At 35.5% G+C, this 27,011-nt stretch overlaps 2 protein-coding genes across 2 annotated transcripts in view; one reads left to right on the plus strand and one right to left on the minus strand.

Moving 5' to 3' along the window:
- Positions 1-1,174: 1,174 nt before the first annotated feature.
- On the plus strand, positions 1,175-10,436 carry LOC147072296 (HEAT repeat-containing protein 3). The gene is made up of 8 exons (XM_085947791.1): positions 1,175-1,394; positions 1,489-1,740; positions 4,758-4,866; positions 6,093-6,605; positions 6,947-7,199; positions 7,592-7,874; positions 8,154-8,453; positions 10,159-10,436. Exons 1-8 carry the CDS (start codon positions 1,260-1,262, stop codon positions 10,270-10,272), a joined length of 1,959 nt encoding a protein of 652 aa, XP_085803917.1. The 5' UTR covers positions 1,175-1,259; the 3' UTR covers positions 10,273-10,436.
- A 167-nt stretch (positions 10,437-10,603) lies between these two features.
- LOC147072297 (uncharacterized) overlaps positions 10,604-27,011 on the minus strand; it is a 40,192-nt gene continuing 23,784 nt past the window's right edge. The window contains exons 2-5 of the mRNA XM_085946810.1: positions 16,775-16,893; positions 15,914-16,085; positions 14,344-14,530; positions 10,604-13,120 (exon numbers count right to left, since the gene is read on the minus strand). Coding sequence (XP_085802936.1) covers positions 11,894-13,120; positions 14,344-14,530; positions 15,914-16,085; positions 16,775-16,893 — 1,705 coding nt within the window. The 3' untranslated portion in view covers positions 10,604-11,893. The remainder of the gene's footprint in view (positions 13,121-14,343; positions 14,531-15,913; positions 16,086-16,774; positions 16,894-27,011) is intronic.

Consider the following 27,011-nt stretch of genomic DNA (forward strand, 5'->3'; position numbering starts at 1 on the left):
TTAAGAAAGGTCCCTAGACCTGTTCCCTAAAGTGTGCTTATTAATGTGTACCAGTGTCGCACCCAGGGGGAGGGGGCCAAGGGGCCCTGGCACCCCCCAAAAATGAAAATTATTATCAGAATGATTTTAAACATTGAAATTGAAAGTCAATAAACTATACCTTTGGGCTTAGACAAATAAAAACACGGCGAAAAAATGATTTGTAATTCTCCGGCACCATTTTTAAAAAAAATTTTTAGATTTTAATTTCTAACACAAAAATTTCGAAACACTAATGTCGGGTTTTTTTAGAAACCCAATCCCTAGTGGAACTGTCAAAAAATTCTCGGTGTCCATCCGAATTCAGGGGTGGTGTAGGTCATGGCTGGGGAGGGCTGACAGGGCTCTAGCCTGGGGGGCCCGGCGTGTGGGGTTGACCAGATAAGTAAGATAAACACACATCATAAATTAGCTTTAATAGCAAAAAAAGTCGCCTACGGCGCTATTATCCTTCATAACCATGAACATTTTCAATTATATAATTGTGCAATATATTTTTTTATTATTATGTGTCGATACTCGGCAGCTCAAAAATCGCCAATAAGTCACTGTATAAGTACCCTTAATTTGAAAAACGGTAGGTAGGGGGTCCGCCAAATATCCTAGCCTGAGGGCCCGTTGTGGGGACCATAGTGTAGGTACACCGAGTGCAATAGACAAAAGACCGATGAACGAGAAATTAGGCTGTGAAGAAGGAAAAGATCTTATGGGACTAATTTACATTCTCCTCCTTGGGCTCCCCCCAATATTAAATCCTGAGTGCGCCACTGATGTGTACCTATTATTTTAATCTAATATTTTTAATCTAAATAAATAAAAAAATCCAATCATTCTATAATTACGATTATTCTTTTCTAATAGGATTGTATCATTTTATGGATATCACATTGTGTTTCTTTTATTTCCTTGCGTGTACTGCATGTGTCTGTATCATTATTCTCTATTATTGCACTCTAGTGGATTAATACAAATATATATTTTTTGTGATCTTATTATTAATATTCATTGAACATGTCCCAATTGGTATAAAAAATCAAAGTGCTAATTGCTAAATAGATGTATGATAAAATATGGCAATACTGGCATTATTTTGACGTTTAGTTTTGCATAGATAATATATAGGTTATTTTATTTTAGTCTATGCCCTGTAGTTTAGTTTGTTGCTGTGTAGATTTGCATTGCACGTGCGTTTATATAAAAATTGACAAGTAAAACATAAGATGGGAAAAGTAAAAAGAAATAAAAGCAAAGCCAAGAAATCTAACCCTGCAGGTTTATCCGTAAGGGATGAAGAGCTTACAGCGGAGTTGGTACCCAACGAATTGTCAATTCAAGCCGCTAAGGAGCAGTTACAGGTTATATACATTACGGCAAAAAAACCCGGAAAAACAAATTTACGAGAATCATATCGTCGAATCAATATAAAATTACTGTTCTCCTATATTTCAGGCTTCTAATTTGGAGGACAAACTATGTGGTCTTCAGACTTTAGCCACTTTGTTAGAGTCTAAAGAGCATGCGGAAATACTAGTACAGCAGTCCGTTATCCGAGTAGCGGCGCCCTTATTATTAGATGACACTCCGTTAGTTAGAAATGCTACTGCAGGCACGCTACGGAACTTTTCTACACTAGGATTGGACGCATGCGATTATTTGATTGAACAAGATGTCATGACACCTTTGTTAGCATTCTTTCATAAGGTAAGTAAAATTCGTACATCTACCCGGAGCGCTGCAATCCGATTTATGTTCTGAGTTCCCCAATGAATTCTTGCGACAGAGTGGCTTATGGCAGCCGCATGCCTTTCTCTCACTGTTGGAATGTTCTTTGATTTTTTTATAGTTTAGACCAGTGGTTTCCAAACTTTATGTTACTACGCCTCCCTTTTTAAAAAATCTAATCTTGGCGTCTCCCCCCCATTTATTTCATTAAATAATACATGCAAATACAAAAATGAAAGAAAAAAAATTATAAAAATAAATAAGGTTTTACTAGGTACTTATATTATACTTATTCATTTTTAAATTAATTCGTTTTTCATGCAATGCAGGTGCCCGTTTATTAGCACAATCAATTTTAATAGTAGTCAATGCTTTCCAGTTTCCTAAATTATACACGGCAGTTATCATTTAATTAAGTATATCAATCATCATAATATATGTATCACATCCAATCGCAACGCACAACCACATATTTAATAGCCCTGAAACAAAGCAGTGCTGCAGGCGACTTTTTTACTATTAATAAACTTACAAGAACTTTGTTTGCTTCAATATATCTGGCGAAGAAATCATTTAAAAGTGGAAACATGGCGAACTTATTTTTTTTATTTATGATTTTTACAATTTTTTATGAATACCTTCATTTTGTCTTTTTAAATCAGTGAATGCATTTAGTGGGCCTTGTATTGATTTATTCACTCATTTTTTTTTAAATTTTAACCAAATAGACAAATTTAACAACAAAATTTCAACATTATGATTTGACCCTTTTATTTCATTTTTTCACGAGATAGCTAGCGCGCTTCACAATAGTATAGAAGTGAGGTATTATAAAATTAGTCTCCATATTTTCAGACAGGTTTGCAAACAACGTTTTATAGGACTGTTTTTTATGTAGTTTAGAACGCCGTTTTATAAACTATGCATTTGCAAACTGCAAACTCGTGGCTACATTAATTGTGTTAAACAATTCGCGCCTCCCTTTGCAACACTCCGCGCCTCCCAGTTTGGAAATCGCTGGTTTAGACATTCAATAAGTCAAATGACTAAGACAGGACAGGTTTCGTCTGCAAGCAGAAGTAAATTTCGAAACTATTATTATAATTTTTATAATGCCTATCAAGAATTGACCATGAAAGGAGTCGTCATACATCTGTAACAATAGGTACCTACAATCTGGATTATGCTAATGATAGGGAGGAGGAGCACGAATAAATGAAAAAAAAGATAATCCAAATTAATTGCATATGTACTTACTTATTTATTCAGACCATTTTACATGTTCAATATTAGGTACCTATGTATTATTTATTAAGGGGGGACATGCTCAGCGTAGTTCAAAATGGAGCTTTTGTTCTATTTTCAAAGCATGATCCTGGACATACCTTAAACGTTGTAGATAATCTATATTTTAAACATTTGGTGACTGTATAAAGTATATTTATTACATAAAATAGTATTCTTTTAAACCTCTCGCTCTAATATTTTAGAATATAGTCATATTTCAGTACATAAATGTGATTTTTGATGAGATTTTTTACATTTATTAATTTTTAAACGCATTTATAAAACCATCAGTATAATTTATATCGACATTATTATAGTGAAATATTTACGATAAAAAATTATATTGATAATCTCTGTGATCCCAAATTTGACAAGAATTAGGCATTTTATTATTCAAAAAATCAACAAGATTAACACATTTGAAGATAATTCTAAAAAGATACTCATTATAAGCTATGTCTTTGACCATTCAAATGTGATAAACATCCTACGAATAATGATTGCTTCATAATAATTATTGACCTAAGAATAAGGTAGTGTTTTTTTGAAATATGCCATTTCTTTTGGCATTCCCCAGTGGCTAAGCTACAACATACGGCCGTAGCCATAAATTGACAAACTATAATTGAAGTAGGGAGTAAAATGATGTTAACGCGCGTGTTTGAACATGTACCAATTAAAAAAAAAAAAAAAAAACGGTTAGGTTAATAATTACTTGTATCACTGTCTCGTATTCGTCTTCTAACGCAAAACTTTTGAATAATTTGTTATGTGAGTTTGGTTTTACATTATCATTACTATCTTGCAAACTATATTTGCGTACACCTTGCCATTGTCTAAAATATATCAAAAATCTGACAAGTGACCTTGTAACTGCCCTAACTTTTATTGATGATGTTGTGGGTGAACTAAATACTGCTTGCAAAACAACAGAATCTTCATTTAAACTTATTTATGATGAAGCGTGTGCAAAAACCAATAACTTTAATATTGAAATAAAAAAGCCGCGAACTACATCGAAACAAACATTGAGGTGTATTGTTCCAGCTGATTCAGTAGAAGAGTATTTCAGAAAAACTATCTTTGTTCCATTTATTGATATATAATATTAAATCAGCTCAATGAACGTTTCATGCGACATGGCGAAGTATTGAAGCAGTTTTTAACTCTTCTCCCTAATGGAAAAGATGCTCCAACAGAAAGTGCATTGGAAGAATTTCGTGAGCTGTGCGAATTTTATGACCGTGATATGCATTCTACGAATCTTGCAATTTTGAACGCCGAATCTAAATTATGGTATAGAAGTTCGATAAATCAAATGCAGTCACTCCATGCAGAAATGCTGTTGATGCCATTTCAAAATGCGACAAAACGATTTACCCCAACATCTTTAATTTAATTTAAATATTTGGAACATTTTGCACACGTCACAACATGCGTCAGTGAAAGATCATTTTCAACCATACGCCTTTTAAAAACATACCTAAGGTCTACCATGGCGCAGTCAAGATTAAATAGACTGGTAGTACTTTATATACACAGAGAGATTAATTAAAGTAACCACGGCCAAAGTAATTCAAGAGCTTTGTAAAAAGAAAAGAAAACTTGATTTTGTTCTGTAAATAGAAAAATTTTAAATATTGACCACTGCATGGAAATAGTTTTTTCAATAATCAATGTTGTCATAAAAATGTTTCATATTTATGTAGTATGCTGAAAATTGGACTCCAAAAGTGACCAAAGCCGAAAAATTAGACGAAGACGCTGATACATTTTTGCACAGTGTTCATTTACTCTGGAATCTATGCGAAAGCTCAGGTAAATAATATTGTTAGTCTTAGTGCTCGGCCGTAGTGGACCGGGGGGCGCGGCGCATCTAACTCAAATGTATAACATGCCTTCGAGATGTCCGTGGACCATTCGCGGGCAAGTTTGTACATGCGGCGGGCTCTTCCGATAGCGCGCATACATATGTCCACATTGAATGCGCGGGAAACTAGCGAGGAGCGGATATCTCAAATCAGTATGAGCTTGCAGCGCGCGTTTGGTGCATTTGTGGTATTATCTTTGCAAAGCATAGATGTACAGGCACCAGTACCATTTAGCCAGTAACCATGTACACCATATGAACCGAAAAGTTATTTCTAACTTGGTTTTCTTATATATTATCCAATATATAATCAAATTATATTATCGACCGAGAGTACTTGATGGAATTTGAATTTAAATTCTAATTGATTTAAGTTTTGTACTGTTCCATTTGAATATTTTTTTACGATCTGGGTTTCGACTTCCAGCGCTATACACACTCACTAATGGCAAATAAATACCTTATTTTATTATATAAATTTACTAAATAAACATGAATTAACTGTTTTAATTGACAGTGTGTATTTACCATTGCTGGTGTCTGAAGATGCCGAAAGGCGAAACTTAGGACTCAAAAAAGAATAGTAAAAAACTTAAATCAATTAGAATATAATCAAATATTTGCACAGACATGGTACGGTACTCTATTTGAAAAATTTGTCTGGTTGCTCCCGCAGTTTCTAGTATAAGTTATAAAATTTTCCTTTTTAAGTTCTTTCCATATTGATTTTATTGGCCCCATCTGTCGCTGCAAAATTTTGCCATTTTAAATAGGAATTTTCCAGCAAAAACTTTTTTGTGTCTTTCTGGTTTCCTATCCCTGACGACTAAACACAACTGGATGTGCGGGCTACTGCGGACATGTTAAGCGCCTGCCAACGCTGCTATCCCGCACCAGCGTGTCCATTGTGGCCAAGCACTTATGTACATGTTTTTCAGATCATCAGGAAGTGTAATGTAACGTTTCACTGTTGAATCAACAATTATTATAATTGTAATTTTTGCTAGGAATTATACTGTATTTATACACTATGTATAGTGCATTCCAAATGGCGTTTCACATTGATCAATGTTCATACATATTAATTATTATACCACTAACAAGAAATTTAACTCTGGTAGAGGCAATGACTGACAATACTCACGGTTAATGCTAATCACATTTTCAATTTTAGGTACACCTATAAAATATGTGAATAATTCAGGAATACTTCCTATCCTGACGAGGTGCTTGGATAGAGAAACATTTGGAAACGATATCGTGGCTACAATGTTACACTGCATTTTTGTAATTATCGAAGACAATCCCCAAGCGTCTTCAGAAGTCAAAGCGACCTGCGATGAAGTAATAAAAAAAATATTTTTTTGCGAAGGAAGCGAACCCATTGAATTACTGCTCAGAATATTAGCAGCAGGCATTATTTTAAATTCGCACGGAGAAAATATGAAGTCCCTTTCATCGGAGATCCGTTTTAAAATTATGTCTACCCTGTCCGCCTCGTTGTCTGTAGATCTCAGGCAAGAATGTAATAAAATATCCAGTGTGCTGCCACTGACCGATGGAGATGCTGATCCAGCGAAACATAAACAGAGTGTAGATGTGCAAAAGCAAATCGGCAGCCTTCGACATTTGATTGATGCTCAACAGACTGCCGTTGAAATTATGACAAATATATGTTCATGCGAAGGTAACTTACATTCATACTGCCACTGATTGAATTATTTAACTAGTCTGTTAGTCATCTTAAAACCATTAACGCTTTTAGACTAAAATGAAATTAAGCATACTTATATTTATTTTCCTTAACACTTTAAGTGAAATTTTATAGTTAAAATTTCATTGGATAAATAAAACATTTCAACATGCATACATAGATGCTGTCGTGAGAGCCAATTATAAATATTTGCAAAGCAGCATATTATGTGGCTAGCAATTTTATTGATTATCAGGGTGGTAGGTGGCAGGTCTGTTTATGTGTGTTGAAGTGGCTTAATAATTACTATATCGATGCAACTTCTTTTCACCTAGAGCAGGACGATGATTATATGGAAACAGATGATATCTCAGACGTGGATTCTGAAATGGATGATGAGATACCTTCAAACTGCCCCGTTACTAATGGAGAAACATCATATTCATTTGATAAACTGCCTATTGAGATCATAGAATCAATTACTATGCATGGTCTTGTAGCCCAAGTGTGGAACAAGACTTTACTTCCTGCAGATAATGTTATGCAAATTCTTCAAGATTCGGATGATGGAGAACATATTTATAGGAGGTATGTACTGGAAAATTTTAATTTATAACTTTAACTATAATTGAGATATTCAAGTCTGTAAAATTACTTCTAACTAGATATATGTATATGTAAGATTGCAACTCATATATAAAGAGAACGAACGAGTAAAGACCAACATAAATTTTGCTTTTATGTATTTCTCTTATTATTTTGTGAGTATATTACCATTTTCCTACTTCCATCGGCGGAAAAGCTCAAACCGAGTGATGGTCTCCTATGCAACTTTCCTCCAGTTGTCCCAGTCTTCTGTGTCCTCGAATTCTTTGTTTTCTTGACTAGTTTTTTCCCCTTGAGACGTGGGCTGGTGATTGTATGGATGTAATTTTTATGGTTTACTTCTTATGAAGTTAATTAAAGTGTCTTGTTTTCAGATTGTGCATAATCCAAAGTAGAGCCCTGTTATGCATTAATAATTTGATGAGCAATCTCCCATTAGACAATTTGGGAGGCTACAAAGAGATATATAAAATTTGGATTGAAATGGGAAAACTTGTATTTAAGAAATCTGAATCTTTCAACAATGAAGAGATTTTAGAATCTGCTACTGCCGTTATGAGAACAGCTCTAGATAGATTCAAATCGAATGATAAAACTCTGAATGGGGCCACTGCTAACAATGATCTTTTCAAGGAACTGTCTGTTAGTGATATTCAGGTACTCTGCATTATTTTATTGGTTTATAAAATGACCAAGTTTATGATTAAAATATAACTGCAAGACATCTTGAAAAAATATCTTGCTTTCCTTGTACTCACTAAGCCCTGTTTATTTATAAGAAATGACGAGGGGTAGTGTGAATTTAAGATCCCTTGGTCGTCTATTATAATACAGGATAATGAGGAAAATTTAGACGGATGGTTAATCTTTGATGTCACCGGGAAACTGAAATATACATATATTTATCTTCATTTAATAATCTCTCGTTTTTTTCAGCTGATGCTCGAAGGAATAAACCAATGCGAATGTATTGAAATACGGGCGAATCTTACACGAATGGTTGGAAGCTTGGCGTTGATACTCACGCAGAATTCGTTGGCAAACTCAATGGACATATTAGTTGCCATATCACAGTTTATATTGGACAGAGTCTTCAAGGAAACGGAGTGCTGGATCCTCGCTGAAATTATAGACACCGTCATGGATCTCTTTTCAGAGGATGAAACCGATGCACTGGCGGCACAAATAAATCTGGTTGATAAATTGAATGCAATCGCACCGATTTTTAAAACTAAGGCGTGTAGTCCCAATCCTAATACATTACTTGTAAAATCTATTTACATTTTATATTTTGTCGTAGCACAGTTCACCGGAAATTGATGGCCATTTATCATTGAGATCAAAAAATAATGCGTTGTTCGCGGAGCATTGCAGACAGTAATGTTCCAATTTCATTGGATTTAATAAGAACACTAGTTTGATATTAATTAGTACCAAATATCTGATAATAACGCAGTCATTATTATCAGATATTTCCTTTGTATTTCAGTGGTTTTTATTAGATATATTATGAATTGAGTTTTATTTAGACATGAATTCGATCTCCATACTATACGGACATCTATTTCTGATACAACAGCTCATGATGAACTGTGATACTATAAATCAATATAAAAATATATGTTTTAATAACCAATCAGCAGATTTTCAGATGAATAATAACTTGTGACTATTTAATGGGTTTTGCGCACAGTTGGCAACTCTGGCCGCAAAAAACTGAAATCTGTCAACTGTTAAATAATTATATTTAGTGAACAGAAATAGTAAATAGAGTTTATCTAGGCAAACACTAACCAAAAAGGAATGATTAAATTTAAAACATTTGCAATAATTGTCAGTGGTTGATGTATTTAGTAAAGTGACTAAAGCTAGGGTTTCCTAAGAAAACGATGCCATTATGTAGCAGCCGTAACATGACGCGATGCGGCGGACGTAAGAAAAGGGCCATAAGAATGGTAACCAGAGATGTAAACTTAAAAAAAGACGGACAACTGTCAGTAAGTGTATTACGGTGGAGAATGGACGATTTAGACATAGCATATTTGGAAGATGATGTGTCATCTGAAGACGAGGAAGTCGAACAGTCGTTTGGAGAGTGAGATATTTAGAAATCGTGCCACAGAGGGTAGTGCGAAATTTCGTCCCACCAATGTTGAAAATTATTTGCTGTTTCACTTATGTATGCTCTTAACACCATTATTGTTTACATAATGAATCACATAAGAGATGACTGAACTACCGATATTATTCCACAGATTTTGTCTATAGTCTTTGCTCTTCACATTATACAAAGCTTCATTATTTCTTACAAAATCAATCCGTATTTTGTCATTTACGCTGGTCCAAATTACGTTTGCAGACTTTGCACTCATTTTTTATTTTAAAATGGTCACCACTACACGGAAAAAAACGTTCCACTACTTTCTATTCTGCTATGACAGCCGACATGCAAATGGTGGCACCGCTATTTGACGTTATGGTCATATTTAACCCTCTAGGAAACGCCATCTGGTTTGTAGACAAAGTTTTAGTGACGTCAACCACCGCTACATTACGGTCGCTACATAACGGTACTGCTTTATTAGGAAACCCTAGCTTTATTGAATAATCAATGCAGTAAAAATGATGAGCGTGTTGCCAGTTCTATAATGAATCGATACAACTTATGCTTGGAATCACGGTGCATAAATTTATATTTATTTGTATTACTTTAATTGTTCAGTTTTATTAAAAATTGTAAATGTACAGTGAAAATGGGTTAAAATTTTGATTACAGGAAGCAACGTTGCCACAGTTGTTATTCCATTTAATTTATGCATAGCTTTCATCGCTAGTTAGGTTTACGTCATAATGTTGACATTCGATGCATAATATATGCAAAATATTAAACATTATTTTGTTCATTCCGAGATCATTCTTACAATCGATTTGTCTGTTTCAGGTTCGACAGCAGAGGAAGTCTTTGGGTGAACATGCTCCAGTAATAAGTACAGTCGTGACAAACTTACCTCGTTTTATTAAATACCGGAAAAGTAGACTTGCAAATGGTTCATGAGTTTAACAGATTGCTATGATTTAGCTACTTTTTACTGTACCAGAGAAAACTTAAATTGTATGCCTCCAAGCATAACTTTACTCACCTGTATAAATTAATATGTAATTATTTTGTATACATAATAAATTTAATAATCATATTAAAAATAATTTGAATATTCAAAATGTTGTATTTTACTTGTAGCAAATAGAATTAATTGTAATTTAATATTATTATAATAGACATCTTCTTCAACATCTTCGGTTGGGAAAATGTGACTTTCTCGCCAACTGATGTAATGAAGAAAACATTAGGACAAAAATGTTGTAAAATAATACGCAATTCAATACATAAATAATATATTTCTGTAATAATAATGACACACCATATACCTACCAATAATCTTTATAAAATTAGCTTCGATAATAGATTCTAAATAAGTTCAATATACAAATTATGAAAAAAAAGAAACTCGCCTTTGCTATCCAGTACATATTATTTTCTAATGGTATATTGTATGTTGAATTGTGGGAAACGTCGGACTTACAGACTTATGATTGTTTCACGTGAACTCGCCTGCAGTACAGAATTGGTCACCTCCTTTGTTATGGAAAACCAGCGGTGAGCAGCAGAATAATAAGACTGCAATCGGGCTCGATATCAGACTGTTATTTCTACCAGCTTAGTCTAGTGACAATTTATTGAGAATCTTATTGATTATTTCTCAAAAAAAAAATTCTTGAAATTTTGGAAAATTAATTTCTCAAGATTTGACATTATTTCTCGAGAATTCTTGAGACGGGACTACTCTAGCTTCAATTATCCATTGAAGTTAAATAGATTTCGCTGCTAAATTTAAACTTCCGCACTGATTTTTTTAAAAGTCAAAGGGAATGTTAAATAATAGTTTGCTATTGACTTTTCACCACTTATATTTTTTCAACAATCGCTTAGTTTGTTCTGCTGAGTATGACTGACACATCACCCATAAAATTTACAAGTCTGCTATCGGGCCGAGATCATCATTCTGTATGGATAGTAGATTCATATTAAAGGTGTTGACTTATAAATTGATGGAGCCTAACCGTGAACGATGAACTCTTGCTTGTAAAGATGCAGCTTGATGAGCTTGCATAATAAAATGGCACGTATGACTAACTAGAGCTTGCTTCAGTGATTTTGATAGGTATAAACCACAGAAGGTTCCATCTGGAAGATAAGAGTTCCTTCAACATCTTTGGTTCATATTTAAATATAAAATAAATAATTAATAGGTAGAGTTATTAAAAAAAATATTATGATGATCTAAAGTGCTACGTAGTTAAATCTACCGTTACTGGACAGCAAATAATGCATGTTGACTAAATTGACACACCTCTAGGGAGCGTTATTAATCTGGTGATGTCGACAATAATAGTATGTACCTATTATGATGCATAATATTATTATGTGTTTGAAATATTCTACTTATTTTTCATAAGTATTATAAAAGTCGAATAGATAAATAAAACAATAATCACAGAAGATTAGACACATTTGGTCTTTCCTAAATTATTTAGTGTTTATAATTTCCCCAATACATATTATTATGTTGCCTTTTCAACATACAAAATTTAGTGTAATATAATAATTAATATTAGTTCTATAATCTGTCGGAAAATGTTTTATTTGGAATGGGACTGATCGGACACGACTCAAATTTAAAAGATTCACTGGACGATGACTTAGTTGAACCGACCTTTGTCCTTCTCGGTTTAGGTAAAGGATTAGGACTGTGAAACGTATCGGAACCGGGTGACCCATTTTCTTGTGTGTCAAAAAGAAGTTTCATATCGGATACGCTGGGTCTTTTATAATTATTTGATTCATCCTTGTTTTCTTCTGTAATGATTATTTCTGGTTCATTTTTTACATCGAAGAATTCATTTCGTGCGTGAGCATTTTTATTTATATAATATTTACTGTCTCCGTGAGAGACCATTTTGCATTTTACCAATTGAGACTGACTAGTATCGCCGGCGTCAGAAGAAACGGTAGCATTCTCTGAAGTATCGTTATGATTGGTTTTAATCGAGTCTTCGCTAATATTTAACTCCTTACTTTCTTCCACACTCGGCCCCAGAGACATCTTTTCTATCGGGATTGGATCTACTTCAGAGAGTGTCTCTTGTTGTAGGCTCTGTCTCCTTTTGTAAGCGACGGCATCTACTTTAGTAAATACTTCGTCCGTGTCGCTTTGCAATGATATACTTCTAGTTAAGTACTGGATGTCCCTTTCGTATTCGGCCATCTTTGCAGCTCTCTTGCTACAGCCTGTAGTTTCACAGTTATATGAGTCTGGTAAATCCACTGCACCACTATTATTTGTAAAATAACTAGGCTTTTTCCTTATGGCAATTTTTTCTTTGGAGTTCTCCAAACTATCGACCCTTTCATTGGCGTCTTCAGTTATTGTCTCTTCACTATTTTTTATATTCGTACATCCAGTCTTATCGATACTAAGGTCATCTTCATCAATCCGTAACTCAATAGTCTGCACAACGGAAGTGGTTGTTTCCGAATTGTCGTCAGGAGGTGCTTGCTTAACTTCAATGCTTGTTTCCGCAATAACATGATTCGAGTCGAGGGTTGACATTGATGCTTCAACTTTTGTATCTTCGCTTATTACTTTGTTAGAGTCAACGGAAGTTGCAGGTTCGATGTTCGAAGTTATTTCTTTAGTATCAGTGTCATCTTCTTCAACTATTTTCAATTCCACGTTTAAGAATGGAAGAGTTTCATCAATATCGTTTCTGGTATCGTCAATATCACTTTTTAAAGGAATCGACGTAACTGTATACTTTATTGTATTATCACAAGTGTCAGTTACCTGTAAAAATAAAATGTGTATAATTAATGGTACTGTAATTAATGGTAATTCAGGTACCTATGTATTAGTTGAAAGTTAAATGAAATAATCAGTAAGATAAATAACGATATTGTATGCTCCTAAAATAAGTGAAATTCATGAATTTATTTAATTGGGTTTTATCGAGAATCTTTTTATAGTAGATGGATAATCTTTTTTTTTGTTTTTGTTATCAGGAACGAGGATATATGAATAGGAGTTTGAATCCCACTGTCGGTGGTGGTATTTTGGGGCGCATTTGCTTACACACAAAATCTATCGCCAACTACACAAGCCATAAAATTACATTTTTATTTTTGCACATTACCGATTCAATGAGACAAAAAGTTTCTAAACATTTGTGTAAGGTATAAGCACGTAAGTCAAATGTTGTTTGGAAAATGTTACAAACAAACCTAATCATATATGATACCCACCCACCTCTGAAAATGGGAGTGGAAAAAGGACACCTAAGAATTTTGTGATTATTTAAAAAATATTCATTGGAATGTTGCATTAAGTACTGAATGATTTACATTATTAATTACTGGATGACAATGGGTTTAATTCTGTTTATTTTATGAAGTTCTAGTATTTGAGGGTATTAGTTTCAAAGTCCAGTAACCTCAATTTTTACTTTTTTTCATATTTTTCCTGATTCTGATTCAGTAAGTGCGTACATTTCCATCGTATGTATATTCATAAAATAAACAATCCAACCCCATTTGTTAGCTAAATAGAGTTAATCCGGAGGTTGATTACAGTCATTTATATTCATCAGCCGCCATTTTTTATATTTTAGGACTGACTTTAAACACAATTTTTTTGCAAAAAGAAAATATTCTGTTTGCAGTCCTAAATGTGGTTGATGGTTTTTTTTGCGATTATCTCAAAATGCTGGAATATGCAGGTTACCTGATAAACTAACAACCTTATCTATACTATTTTTGCTGTGTTCACAAAAAACACTTATACCGAAAAATGATATTTTTGGACTTATGTGGTTGTGGTGGTTGTGGATCTGGCCATAGAAATATTCACTGCACTGCTTCCTGCAATTCAACAGTAATATGACCAATACATACCAAGTAAGATGCGCTTAGACGTGGTTCTAAAAAATGGAAGTACCACTTAGAGGAGCCGCTGAGAGTAATTGGTCATAGAAAGTGAGTTTTATAATAATTATGTGTGACAACAATGCTTACTATAATATCTGGTGATTTTGGGACGCTGCTAGTGCGCACGGGTGGTGGAGGGGGCGCTCTTCTCTTCTTTCGAGTTGAAGCTCTTATTGAACTTTGACTTTGCAAACTAGTTCGGGAACCTCGAACCTCCAATTTTTCATGCAATTCGGTAAGATATGGGGCGGGGTTGCTCGTTGTTGAAATTGTTCTGTGGAAAAAGAGTAAACAAATTTCTTTATTTTCATATATCATGTTTCAGATCAGGTCCACAGTGCCCTAGTGTTAGAATGTCGGCTTCTAAAGACACAGATTGTGGATTGGAATCCAGCATTTTTTGAATTCGGACAACGCTTTTTCTGATCTAATACATTGAGTGAATGGATATTGAGATACCCGGGGTTCCAGCGGCTAGCTCAGGTGTCCATCGAACCCCGGATTCACAAAAAAAAAGAAATTCAAACGGTTGGAGTGTAAATAAAACACAGTCCTTCGTGCTCGTAACGTGATATTGTTTATATTTTACATTTTCTTAATTTTTAGTTTTACAAATTATATTTGGGATTTTTACAGTTGTAGTCGTCAGGTCCATACCTATCGGAAAGGGGACGCTTACTAACATCCTTTTTTCTTTCTTTTTAAATTCCTCGTACCGACGCCATCCAGCAAAAAAAAGGACTCTCGTGATTGGCCAAATTTTATCGCGTGATCTTTGATTCGGCGAATCACGAGCCTGACCCTGGCGCCGGCGCGCGAGGATTTCACGCACAATGCGCGGCAAAATTTATTATATTTAAATCCTTATATTTAGTCTTAAAATTATCTCTTTCATCCATCATCATTTTTACTTTTTAAATTAAAAAGAAATACTTACGTGGTTGAGCAAGGAATCAGACTAGATGTTTTATGAAGCCGTTTCTAGAGGTCAGGGTTACGTTTCGACTTAAGCTACTAAATGATTATTTTACACCGGGAGAAGCCCGCCTGTAACAGGGGTGTATCAATATCTATTTCTTGTAAAAAATCTGTGAAGAATCCTTGGGAGGCGACCAAAATTCCCACCAGATTGTTATTTATCACCATTGATATCGATTACCATCAACGTTGCCAATTTAGCGTTTTTCTTTTAATTTTAATTGAATGTTGACTTTGTACAATGTCTATAGGGGCATACGGTGAATACATCAAACTTCATTGTTCATCACTGAGTTTCAGATTGTTAACATTCATTCATGATAATAAATTAATCTACAATGACTCCAAAACCTCAGAACAGGTTGAAATTAATTTTTCGCATTTTCAATGTTAGAAACATTATTTTACAGCTGTTGGAAGTAGGAAAAACTTTCATAATTCCTAATTATCTGCACTTCCCCAAGTTTTGAATGCAAGAGTGATGATAATGAATTCAATGAAATAAGTTTGTGCGTGTAAACAGGATGCAATATAATGAGGAATGGGGGATTAATTTAAGAAATCCAAAGCTCGCCACTGACTCTAAAATTACTTTGAGAATAGTGATATCAATTTGTAGTAGAACTAATTTCGACTGTGGAAAGGAAATTATTAAATTTTAATAATACATAATTAATACCGATTTCGTCTTGTAGGCGAAGTATTTTCATCAATTAGTCTGTTGTCTCCGATACTGCCTCTTTCTTGAAAGCGAAATCTTGGCAATGGAGTAACGGATCCTTTGTAGACATAGTTATTTACTTGAGGTGTAGAGGTTGTCCTTTCTCTTGATAATGTACTGCTTGATGTTTCTGTGAAATATACAGGTAGAGATTAATAAAGTTACATCACAGTTAAGACTAAAAAGGAATCTTCAACATCTTTGAGTTACCTGCTACATATAGTTTTTCAATTTAATTTTCAACTACTGGAATGTCACATGTGTAAATATTGAGAAAACTCATTTGGTAGGTAGTAGTAACATCCTTAACCTAGGTCTGAGACTGCGTAAGGTTTGTTGTTATATTCTCTCAATTCTTTTCTATGGTATGGAGGGAGGTATGGATGTTAAACCAAAAGATGTCACAGTAGTTGAGGCTTTCGAGATGTGGCTGCATCCTCAAAATTCCTTGGACTGACCGGGTGACAAAATGTTGACATTCTTAAGTGAATGGGAAATGATCGAAATTTCTGCGTAGCATCAAAACCAGAAAACTACAGTACCTCAGCCACATTATGAGAGGACAAAAGTACCTACAGCATTCTCCTATTTGTCATCCAATGAAAGATCAATGGCAAGCGTAGCAGAAGATGGCACCACATTTCATGGCTTGAGAAATTCTGTGATTGGTCTATTCCAGGTAGCAGATAATAAGGCAAAGTCATCCTGACCGACTAGTGGCCGACCTCTACTTGGGGAAGGCATGCTAAGAAAAAGTGATATTCCAAAATGATTAGTTCTATATTTTAACTGTGTTAACTGTTTTAATTAAATTTTTACCATTTATTGGTTTTCGATACTGGATTGGACTTTCACTGGGAATATTACTGTATATAGTCTGTGAGCCGTTCTTTTCTTGAAGTTCTCGCCGACCCTTTTTTGTAAATGATTTGAAATTCCTGCAACGAAAGAAAAATAACAAAGTAAGTTTTTAATACTTGCCAAATAGTTTTATAATATACCTACCTACACAAAATAACTGCGGTTATATTGTGTCTTCTACGTACACCCCTTGATCATCAACAATTTATCTCTAATACAGGTAGAGGATGGACAGGAGCAGGGGCGGCTCTACCTTAAGTGTTCGTAGGGACCATCCACATCCCTATCATGTAAAAAATACATATCTGATATTTTTATTAATAGACATTATATAGGTACCTACTTCATTATATGATAAAAATTATTGGAACAACTGTCAACTTTACTAAATAGATTGACGACATCAGTGGCGCACCCAGGGGGGGGGGGGGGGGCAAGGGGCCCTGGCACCCCCCAAACATGGAAATTATCAGAATGATTTTAAACATTGAAATTGAAAGCCAATAAACTATACCTTTGGGCTTAGACAAATAAAAACACGGCAAATAAATGATTTGTAATTCTCCAGCACCCTTTTTAGAAAAATTTCTTAGATTTTAATTTCTAACACAAAAATTTCGGAACACTTATGTCAGGTTTTTTTAGAAACCCAATCCCTAATAGAACTGTCAAAAAATTCTCGGTGTCCACCCAAATTCCGGAATGGTGTAGGTCATGGCTGGGGAGGGCTGACAGGGTTCTAGCCTGGGGAGCCGGGCTTGTCGGGTTAACCTGATAAGTGAAATAAACACACATCATAAATTAGCTTTAATAGCAAAAAAAAGCGCTATTATACTTCATGGCCACGAACATTTTCAATTATACAATTGTGCAATATATTTTTTGATTATTATGTGTCGATACTCGACAGCTCCATTATTAAAGTAGATGTATTAAAAATCGCCAATAATTCACTGTATAAGTACCCTTAATTTGAACTAAAACACAATTTGAAAAATGTTAATGCAGTGTTTCACACTGCCTTTAATTTTAGCGGTAGGTAGGGGGCCCGCCAAATATCCTAGCCTGAGGGCCCGTTGTAGGATGTGGGGACCATGGTGTAGGTACACCAAGTGCAATAGACAAAAGGGCGATAAACGAGAAATTAGGCTGTGAAGAAGAAAAAGAGCCTATGGGACTAATTTTCCCTCCTTGCCCCCCCCCCCCCCCAATATTAAATCCTGGGTGCGCCACTGGACGAAATTGCATGTACCTAGTTGATTATTTCGGAATAATCGGGAAATATAAAAAGAATATAAGTACTTAAGTAATATATAACTTCAAACTTGATAATGGGTTTTTAACATTAAAACACTTTGTGATATCATAATATTAGAATATAAAATCAACAATTTGTGAGAAATACGCATCTTTTTATAGATTTCGATATAATTTAATACCTAGTATTACGACTGGTTGGAGGCCCCCTCTCAAATTTTCTAATGAATCAGTTGCATCAGTCGCGTCAAAGAAAATCGCACATCACTATACTACATAGATACGTAGACCATTTTATATTCTTAATAAGAGCAGATCGCGCCCAGATCCAGAGCATAGACCTAATAATTTGATGAAATGGCTAACAAAAATTTCTCTTCCGGAGGCGACCAAAATCAACACTGAATGATTATGAATGTAGGTAGATAACTACCTCCCTATTAAGGAATGCGTTCACTGACATCGCAATAAATATGCCGCATCTTTGTCATCATCATTGTGACTACTTCTCTATTCAATTGAAACACAATATTGAGAGACTGATTCAAACTTCAATTGGACAAATGGAAACGCATTATTTATTATTCAGCACGTCTGTGCAGTGCAGTGCAGTACATACCTACACGTCATAATAAATGTAGTTACCTACACATAAATCGTACCTGTATTAATTGTATTTATTAGTTTATTAGGGTAGATAGATTATCCACATCTAAGTAAGTAATTGAAAACAAATCATAGATATACCTACCTAATAAGTATTGCATTTCAAGGCAAAGATTAATTTTTACACAAGTACTAAGTAAGAACGTCAATAATTGTCGCTTAAATTACGAATGAGACCGTCAATTTTACTAAACACTTAATTATTAAAAATGTGACAAATATTCAAATATTTTTTTTAATATAAGCGGCGTTTATCTTTTCAAATCTGAAGTGATAATATTAACTTATATAATTTTTCGATTCAATCTTCTCAAACGTATCGAGCGAAGATCATGTTACAATGCTAACAATATCGCCGTAGGCTACATTTTTCCACATGTTAAAATGTATGCGGAATCCGAAAAAGTCATTGAAATAGTAATAGATTTTTGGGTTTCCACCGTTTGTACTAATCTTCTTCCTTCATTCCTCGACGTTTCGGGCTCGTTGCAGAGGCCATTATCAATAGATGAGCCCTGCAACGATCCCGAAACGTTTAGGAAAGAAGGAAGAAAATTAGTACACACACGATGGAAACCCAAAAATCTATTACGATAAAAAAAATAGCCGTGAAAGTCTCAAACGTTATAGTATTGAAATTTTCAGGGATTTTTTTGAAGCAACGGTTTCTTCACCTGTGGGATAAATCACCACTGTGATTAATTATCAAATTACGTCATCTTCGCACCCTCATAATCTTCAGTTAAAGGAGTGGCTATATGGTCAGGAACCAATTCTCGTGAAATAGTTTATTATGAATACATGGACATTTGAATGGTTAAAGTCAATCAGCACTATGTATAGAAATTCACAACAGCTCCAGAGCTCGAGCAGAGCAGACAAGAAAAAACTCTCAGCCCTGGCTTTATGTAGGTACCTATCTTAAATTTCTGTGTAATTTTTTTAGGCGGAATATTTTAGTTCTGAACGGAATTCCCGTTTTAAAAAAATCCTCATGGAGGTAGGTAAAAAGTAAATATTCTCGAGAATCTCTATTAAATCAATCAACAAATATTTTTTTAATTCGAGTTCGAATATCGTTTTATAACAAGCCAAGAGTCTTGGCTTTTTGCGTCGGTTACATTCACATGCCCAATGCGACAAACTCTCTGTAGATATTCGAACCGAACACCTCGAATACCTTCTCGTGTATCATGCCACCCTGGTTAGTGATATTTTATGACATTTCGTGACGAATTTTGGTCTCACTTTCACACGAAGGTCAGCAAGAAAAATACAGACGCCATTGTAGATAATGTTACATTTCCATTACAAGCACAATAATTCGGCAACTGTTTCTTGTAAGAAGAGGACGGAGGCCCTGACAGGACTGGAGGCCCCCTGATATTTTTTTTTATATATGCGACAAACCGAAATTGAGTTTGAAAATATGCGACTAATGTATTTTTTTACTTTTGGTATTTTTTGACGAGGCAACATTTGCTTCATGAATTAGCTTCACTGCGAATAATAATAAATTAGTTCCTTGCCAACCTTTGAAAAGCTAGCTATATTCCTGAATAAAGTATTAATGGGCAAGAGGTGACAAGAGAAATAAGAGAAAATTAAGGAGCAAGCACCCGGGGAATGTATTATGTAACTACACATGTTACTAGGTAGGTACTCTACTCCTTTAAATAAGAAGAATTTAACATTCCTAAATCTAGTGTAGGTATATTCAGAAAATAATAAAATAATAATTTATAGGTTTATTTTGGTAAACCGATCTGAATTTATAATAGTCCCCTTGGTTAGGAACGACATGGTTACTTTTTTGCAAACACGCCTGTGTGCTCGCCGTACAAAAGGATGATTGATGCAAAATAAACTATCAATTTTACTAATCTGGTGATGAGATAACCTGACCTGACTATTCATGCGATTCTAGTATTAATAAATAAATGGGAATATATTTTGTACATATTATTTCTTGTTGTCTATATATAATAATAATAATATGACCTACTGACATAATATCATGATAGACATAGAAAAACTAGCAAAAGTTAGATAAATATTATAAGATCGTATAAGGTGATTACTTCTTCATCGCGGGACCGGATGTATCATTGCAGGAGCCTTGGGATTGGGGCTCCAAAAATGAATGATTAAAATCTAGGTATCTATATAGAAGTCAGTGGCAAAGAGAGGAGGGTAGGCTGTTGAGATCCGACATAAATAGTGCACACCAAACTTTGCCAGTCATGCTTATTTTGCTTTCATTGAAATAAGACCACAATTTGCGGATGATTGGCTAGTTTATAAAATTCAATTAAACCCTGCTTAAAGCAAACCATGATATTATAAATTAAATAAAATTTATTCTATGGTCTGGGTGAGGCGGGGTTTAATTAAATTTTAAAAACTAACCGTCCCCACCTGCAATTTGTATTCGTAGTTCAATAAAAACAAGTACGTACTTACCTAAGTATGATTGACAAAGCTTAGTGTGCACTATTTATGTCGGATCTCAACAACCTACCTCCCCTTTCACCACTGAGAAATAATAAAGATATATTTTTCGTTTTTTTTTGTCCGAAAATCGAAATCTAATAAAATTAACATTTTGGGACATTAGGTAGGTATAGAAAATTAACATAATCGATCGAGAATCGAGACCCTAAGCCAATTTGAAAACACAATATCTACTTACATCAATTTATTTATATTAAAAAAAAACATGCTGAAGTGGAATAATATTTGTAAGGTATAAGCAAGCAATGTATAACATGAATCAAACCGGTGATAGGTACATATTATGTACATACGGTATCTTTTCAATAATAATTAGTAAACACTGATATCCTATCTATGAAAAAAAATCTTTTATCTTTACTGTTCTGATATTATCTAATTTAATTCGTGGAATCGGCAATTATTATCAATCCTAGTACTAAAGTTAATAATAATGATTCGTTTCAAAGAAATGACAACTATAAAATATGCTTGCAAATTAATTAAATTAGGATGAGATATGAAACACTAGGTATTAACATGCAGGGGTGGTCAACCTGGTCCCTACCGCTCACTAGTGGGCGTTACAGCGTTCGTAGTGGGCGGTAAGGGTTTTAAAAATATTTTCATTATGTTTTCATTAAATTCCTCGTGACAATTTAAATTTCAGAAAATATGTAGGTATATTGAATAGAATATAATATAGAATAATGACAAACTTGAACTACTTCGTTATAATCTACCGAAGAGAGAATTTCATCACTTTCCTGAATTGTCATCTATAAAAGATTATGTAACTCCAGAGAATATTAACAGATTCAGTAGCCACATCATCGAACTTAAATTGGACAAGGAAAAACGATTTGAAGATATTTTGAAATTGGTGGTGTATGATTGTATGAAAAATCTTTTTACCACAAATAATTTTCAACACTATGTGGAACGAAATTTTGCGGCGCGTTGCCACAGTGTTGCCATGTCTACTGAAATTTCAGTAGATCTACTGATATTTTTGGCAATATACTGAATCTACTGATATTTCTTCATTTCACAAAATTCCCACCAGCCGGGAAAAAAACTGGCCAGCTTCGAAAATTTAGGAATCTGCGGCCCGCGGCGAATTTTTTTCTCCTAAAAAAACGAGCCGACCATGAAAAATAGGGAACCTGCGGCCCGCGGCGAAATATTTTGCTTAAAGCAGAAATCTACTGATAATTTGTCGAATCTACTGAATTTTTTTTACACATTCTACTGAAATTTCAAATTTTGACTTGGCAACACTGCGTTGCCATTCGGAGAGGAATAGTCGAGCTGTTCGCACGTCAATTTCTTTTGTGATGGAGTCGGATGAAAATATTCTTAAATCGTGTAAAGATGACTAAAAAACGTTCCGCATGTACTTGAAAAAGAAAACATGTCAATGAATATACTATTATTATTACGAATATAATAATAAACATAACATAAAAAGGACGCATGTTGAACTTTTATGACAAATTATATTTCGTTCGGCTTGCGTCATTTGCACCCGCGACCCGCAATCCGCGCATCGCCTAGTCACGATCTTTTTAGACCATGCCTCAATTGAGGTATAGCCTTAAAGAGGCTGATACAACTTGCCAAAAAGAACTGTTAGAAATTAGATATGATGAAGAAAGTAAACATAAATTCGATAGTGGTAGATATGAAAAAATATGGCAAAATAAAAAAAATGCCTGTCTTATATCCAACTATGTGGAAAGTAAAGATACTTCCTTGCTTTATAAATTACCATTATTGTGGAACCGATGGGCGGTTAGAAAATTTTACTACTAACAGAGATACAAAAGTGGGCGGTAGGTATAAAAAGGTTGACTATCCCTGACATAGAGTATGAGCTGCGACACATACCTATAAGGATATTTGTGGCAATTTGCAGAATTAAAACTCTCGCAATATTCCGACAACCACGCAACCACATAACGACATGAGCACCAACCACCGTCTTATATTATCTTCCAATTTTTATCATAAGTACTACTTTGTGAGGAATGGTCGTAAGGCAATTATTCGCTCAAACAACTAGCGGGCACAGAGAATGGACAAGTTTGAAAACGCTAACTGCAAACCCGAGTACATATGGGGTTGCGAGATAGAAACAGGCATTTTGTCCACTAGTCTACAGGGGACGCAGTTTCATTCGTGTCATACTATCGTATTAATTAGATTGTTACTTCTTACATAATAATAAGTATTATGTTTATAAAGAAGAATTTAGCTGCGACAATTACCGAGGCATTACGCTACTCAGTGTTCCGGGAAAGATTTTGGCAAGCATCCTCTTGATGAGAATAAGGGACCCAATAATGCACGTCCTCAGGAAAAACCAAGCCGGGTTTCTACCTGGTCGAGCGTGTGCAGACCAAATCCACAGCCTTCGATGTCTTCTCCAGCAGAGCCATGAGCTGAACAGTCCGATGGCCTGCTGCTTTGTGGATTATGAGAAGGCTTTCGACAGTCCGCACCGCCCCTCCCTCTGGACGATACTGGGAGCATACGGGATCCCTCCCAAGATCATTGCCATAATCAAAAGCCTGCACGAGAATAGCGAATGCTGTTTCAGAATTGGAGACACTGTCACGGAATGGTTCGGGGTCACGACCGGAGTCAGACAGGGTTATGTCCTTGCACCGTTTCTCTTTATCATTCTCTTTGACTTCATACTACGGAAGTCAATACCACCCGACCGAGGCATACCTGTTACCCCCACGGTGAAGCTATGCGACATAGAATACGCCGATGACGCTGTCCTATTCGACAACTCAATCGAGGGCATTCAAGAGACAATCGACAGGTTGCATAACAACTCCTCTCGCGTTGGTTTGAAAATTAACGCGAAGAAAACCAATGTCTTGTATAATAGCACCTGTCCTGATCCAGATTTCCCTCTGATTAGCGACGGACAAAACATCGAGAGCGTCGACAGCTTCAAGTACCTGGGGGTACACATCACGGGAGATGGCATTTTGCAGAAAGAGCTCGCTATCCGAATGGGAATGGCTGGAGCAACATTCAACTCAATGCGGAATTCAACTCTGGGACGATTGTACTCGGTCAAAATCAAATGCCGCCTATTCGAAGCTTGCATTCTGACGGTGCTGCTTTACGGTAGCGAATCATGGCACCTTACGAAGGCTCAGAGCAACCGTATACTGAGCTTCGAAAACAGATGTTTGCGACGAATACTGGGTGTGCGGTGGTATGACTTTAAGAGAACGCACCAAGCAGCCTCTCATCACGCTGAAAGTGAAGAGGCGACGTTGGACCTGGCTCGGCCACGTGCTGCGGATGCCAGAAGAGAACTTCAACCTGGCTTGCCTGTTCTTCAAGCCGACCGGATTCCGGCGTCCTGGAAGGCCGCTAAATACAATCTACAGAGTGTATACGGCGGAGCTACGGGATGCTGGTTTGACCTGGAACGAAGCAAGAAGACTGGCGAGCGACAGGGATTCTTGGAGGCGCCGCGTGGTGTCCATATGCTCCAGTTAAGGGGCGGATATGGCAAAAGAAGAAAAAAGAAGAAAAGAAGAATTGATTCAACAAAAGTATACCTATAAAATTTATTAGATTTTTTTACATACCTACCGGGAACATTACAAATTACAAATTTAAGATGTTCACGACATTACATTTAAAAACAAAGAAACAGTGTAGAGACGAAATCAATATACACTATGAAAAGTAAAGTAAAAGGTACAAAATTATAAAAAATATTTGTATAAATTATAAAGCATGGAAGCACACCGAATGAGCTAAGTGGACCCTATTTTAAGAATTTATAAAACAATGTCCACCTATACTCATCTTCACGTAGATGGAATACCTATATCAACATCCGAAGCGATTTGGTTGAACAGAGTTATTGCCCTCCCAATTGGCAGGTTAGTTCTGCTCCTCGGGAGCACAAGATTGTTAGGTAGGTACGTATCTAAGTCTAGTTATTAAATTAAATAACTATTGCCTGTTGTTTTTGGACAATTAAATTTTTAACATACTTACATAATTTTGAAAACACTTCTGAAAAAATATATTATAACCAATATAAACAATCTTTTTTGAAAAAAGTAAGACACCAGGAATCGATCCTGCATCTCTCGTGTATCGCGCCCACGCAATATACCACTATACTAAAGCAGTCATACTTAATTGTGATAATTTTAGCTACTGGCTTTTAATACTCACTGAAGTGCTTTCCAAATTGAGCTAATATTGGCGATCGGCTTTGATTTAAAATACAATAAAAAGAGATCCAAGAACTTGATGAGGTATCACAGTGCGTTATGGAAAAGGAAAACTACACAAGGACCAAAAAACGAAATAATTGGACAAGGAAAATCGATAATGTGTAATAGCGGTTGCTAAAAATCTTAAATGAAATGGACAGGGCACATCATGGCCCCCACATCCTGAAGCGGGCCCCCAGGCCAGGATCTTTGGTGCGTCACCCCTATCGATCGCTAATGTTAAAAGACAGTACGACGCTCTACAGTCTATAGTAGCGTTTTGCAAATGATGTTCGTGGTGAAATTAAGGGTATTTTTCGTTTTTTTTGGACTTGGATTAATTATAAACATGTCGTGTATCGACACATACCTAATAATCAACTATTGAATGTGTGTTTATCTCACTTATCTGGTCGACCCACCACGCCAGGCCCCCCTGAGCCCGGGTCCCCAGGCTAGAGCCCTATCAACCCCCCTAGTCATCCAGTGATACCCAAATGGTAAACAATATTATGTCCGATCGGTAAAGCTAATAATCGTTGTCTACATTCTGTGGAAGTAGGTAGTGTAGGTACATATGCGGCAAACGCGACGCACGGGACTAGAGGGTTAGAATCAGCTTGGAAAACGCTTCATCCAACAGTGGATTGATCCAGGCTGATGATGATGGTGGTGTTTATTATTTATTCATCTGAAGTTGTGAGCTGTGGTATTGACAGACTCAATATTTACTAAGTTAGCCGCAAGGAACAATAAATATCTAGTAGGCGCGGTGATGTAGACGTTATTATAATATAAAGACAAGGTGAGCAATGATGATGACATCGCGGAAGAAGGTGGGCCATTCGGTCACCAACATCATATTTAATGATTATGAAATATTACATATTATATTGTGATGTCAGCCACTACTTAAGATCAATAATCCACTGAAAAAAAAATCGTATCACTACTAATAGAATATAATCATCATGTTACTGATAAATTCATTTTGTTACTAAGAGCAACTAGATTGCCAGGACATGTTGCTATATTGTTTATTTTATTTTGTAAATTTTCCACCGGACATTTCATGCAGTCATACAGTGGTACGACCGGGCCTAAAACCTGCTGGATTGTTGAACTCGTAAAGGACCGTAGATGTACGTGGCAACGAAGAACTAGGGACCGAAAACTATAGACGGAGTTAAAGGAGGCCTTCATACAGCAGTGGGTCGACCCCGGCTTCACAAGATTTGAGAATGTCAGATTCTCTAATGAACTAATTGTGTAGTTAACGCAATTTGTGAAACGTTTTTGTTTGAATACGTGTCAATTTCGTCGCAATTATTAGAACGCGGGTGGTTCAATACATTAGAAGAAGAATCCCGGCGCGTGACAAGGGGGGCGGGGTTCGGGTCCAAGGTCATACGCGATTCTATTATATTAGCTGACAATAAATTAATAGTGAGATATTAAAATGTCATGAATATTCGATAAAATTTGAATAAATAAGGTAGCCATGAGCGACGTGATGA

Source organism: Rhyacophila brunnea, unplaced genomic scaffold, assembly GCF_057557595.1.
Source record: "Rhyacophila brunnea isolate RB1 unplaced genomic scaffold, BYU_Rbru_1.0 scaffold_2, whole genome shotgun sequence".
Lineage (NCBI taxonomy): Eukaryota > Metazoa > Arthropoda > Insecta > Trichoptera > Rhyacophilidae > Rhyacophila > Rhyacophila brunnea.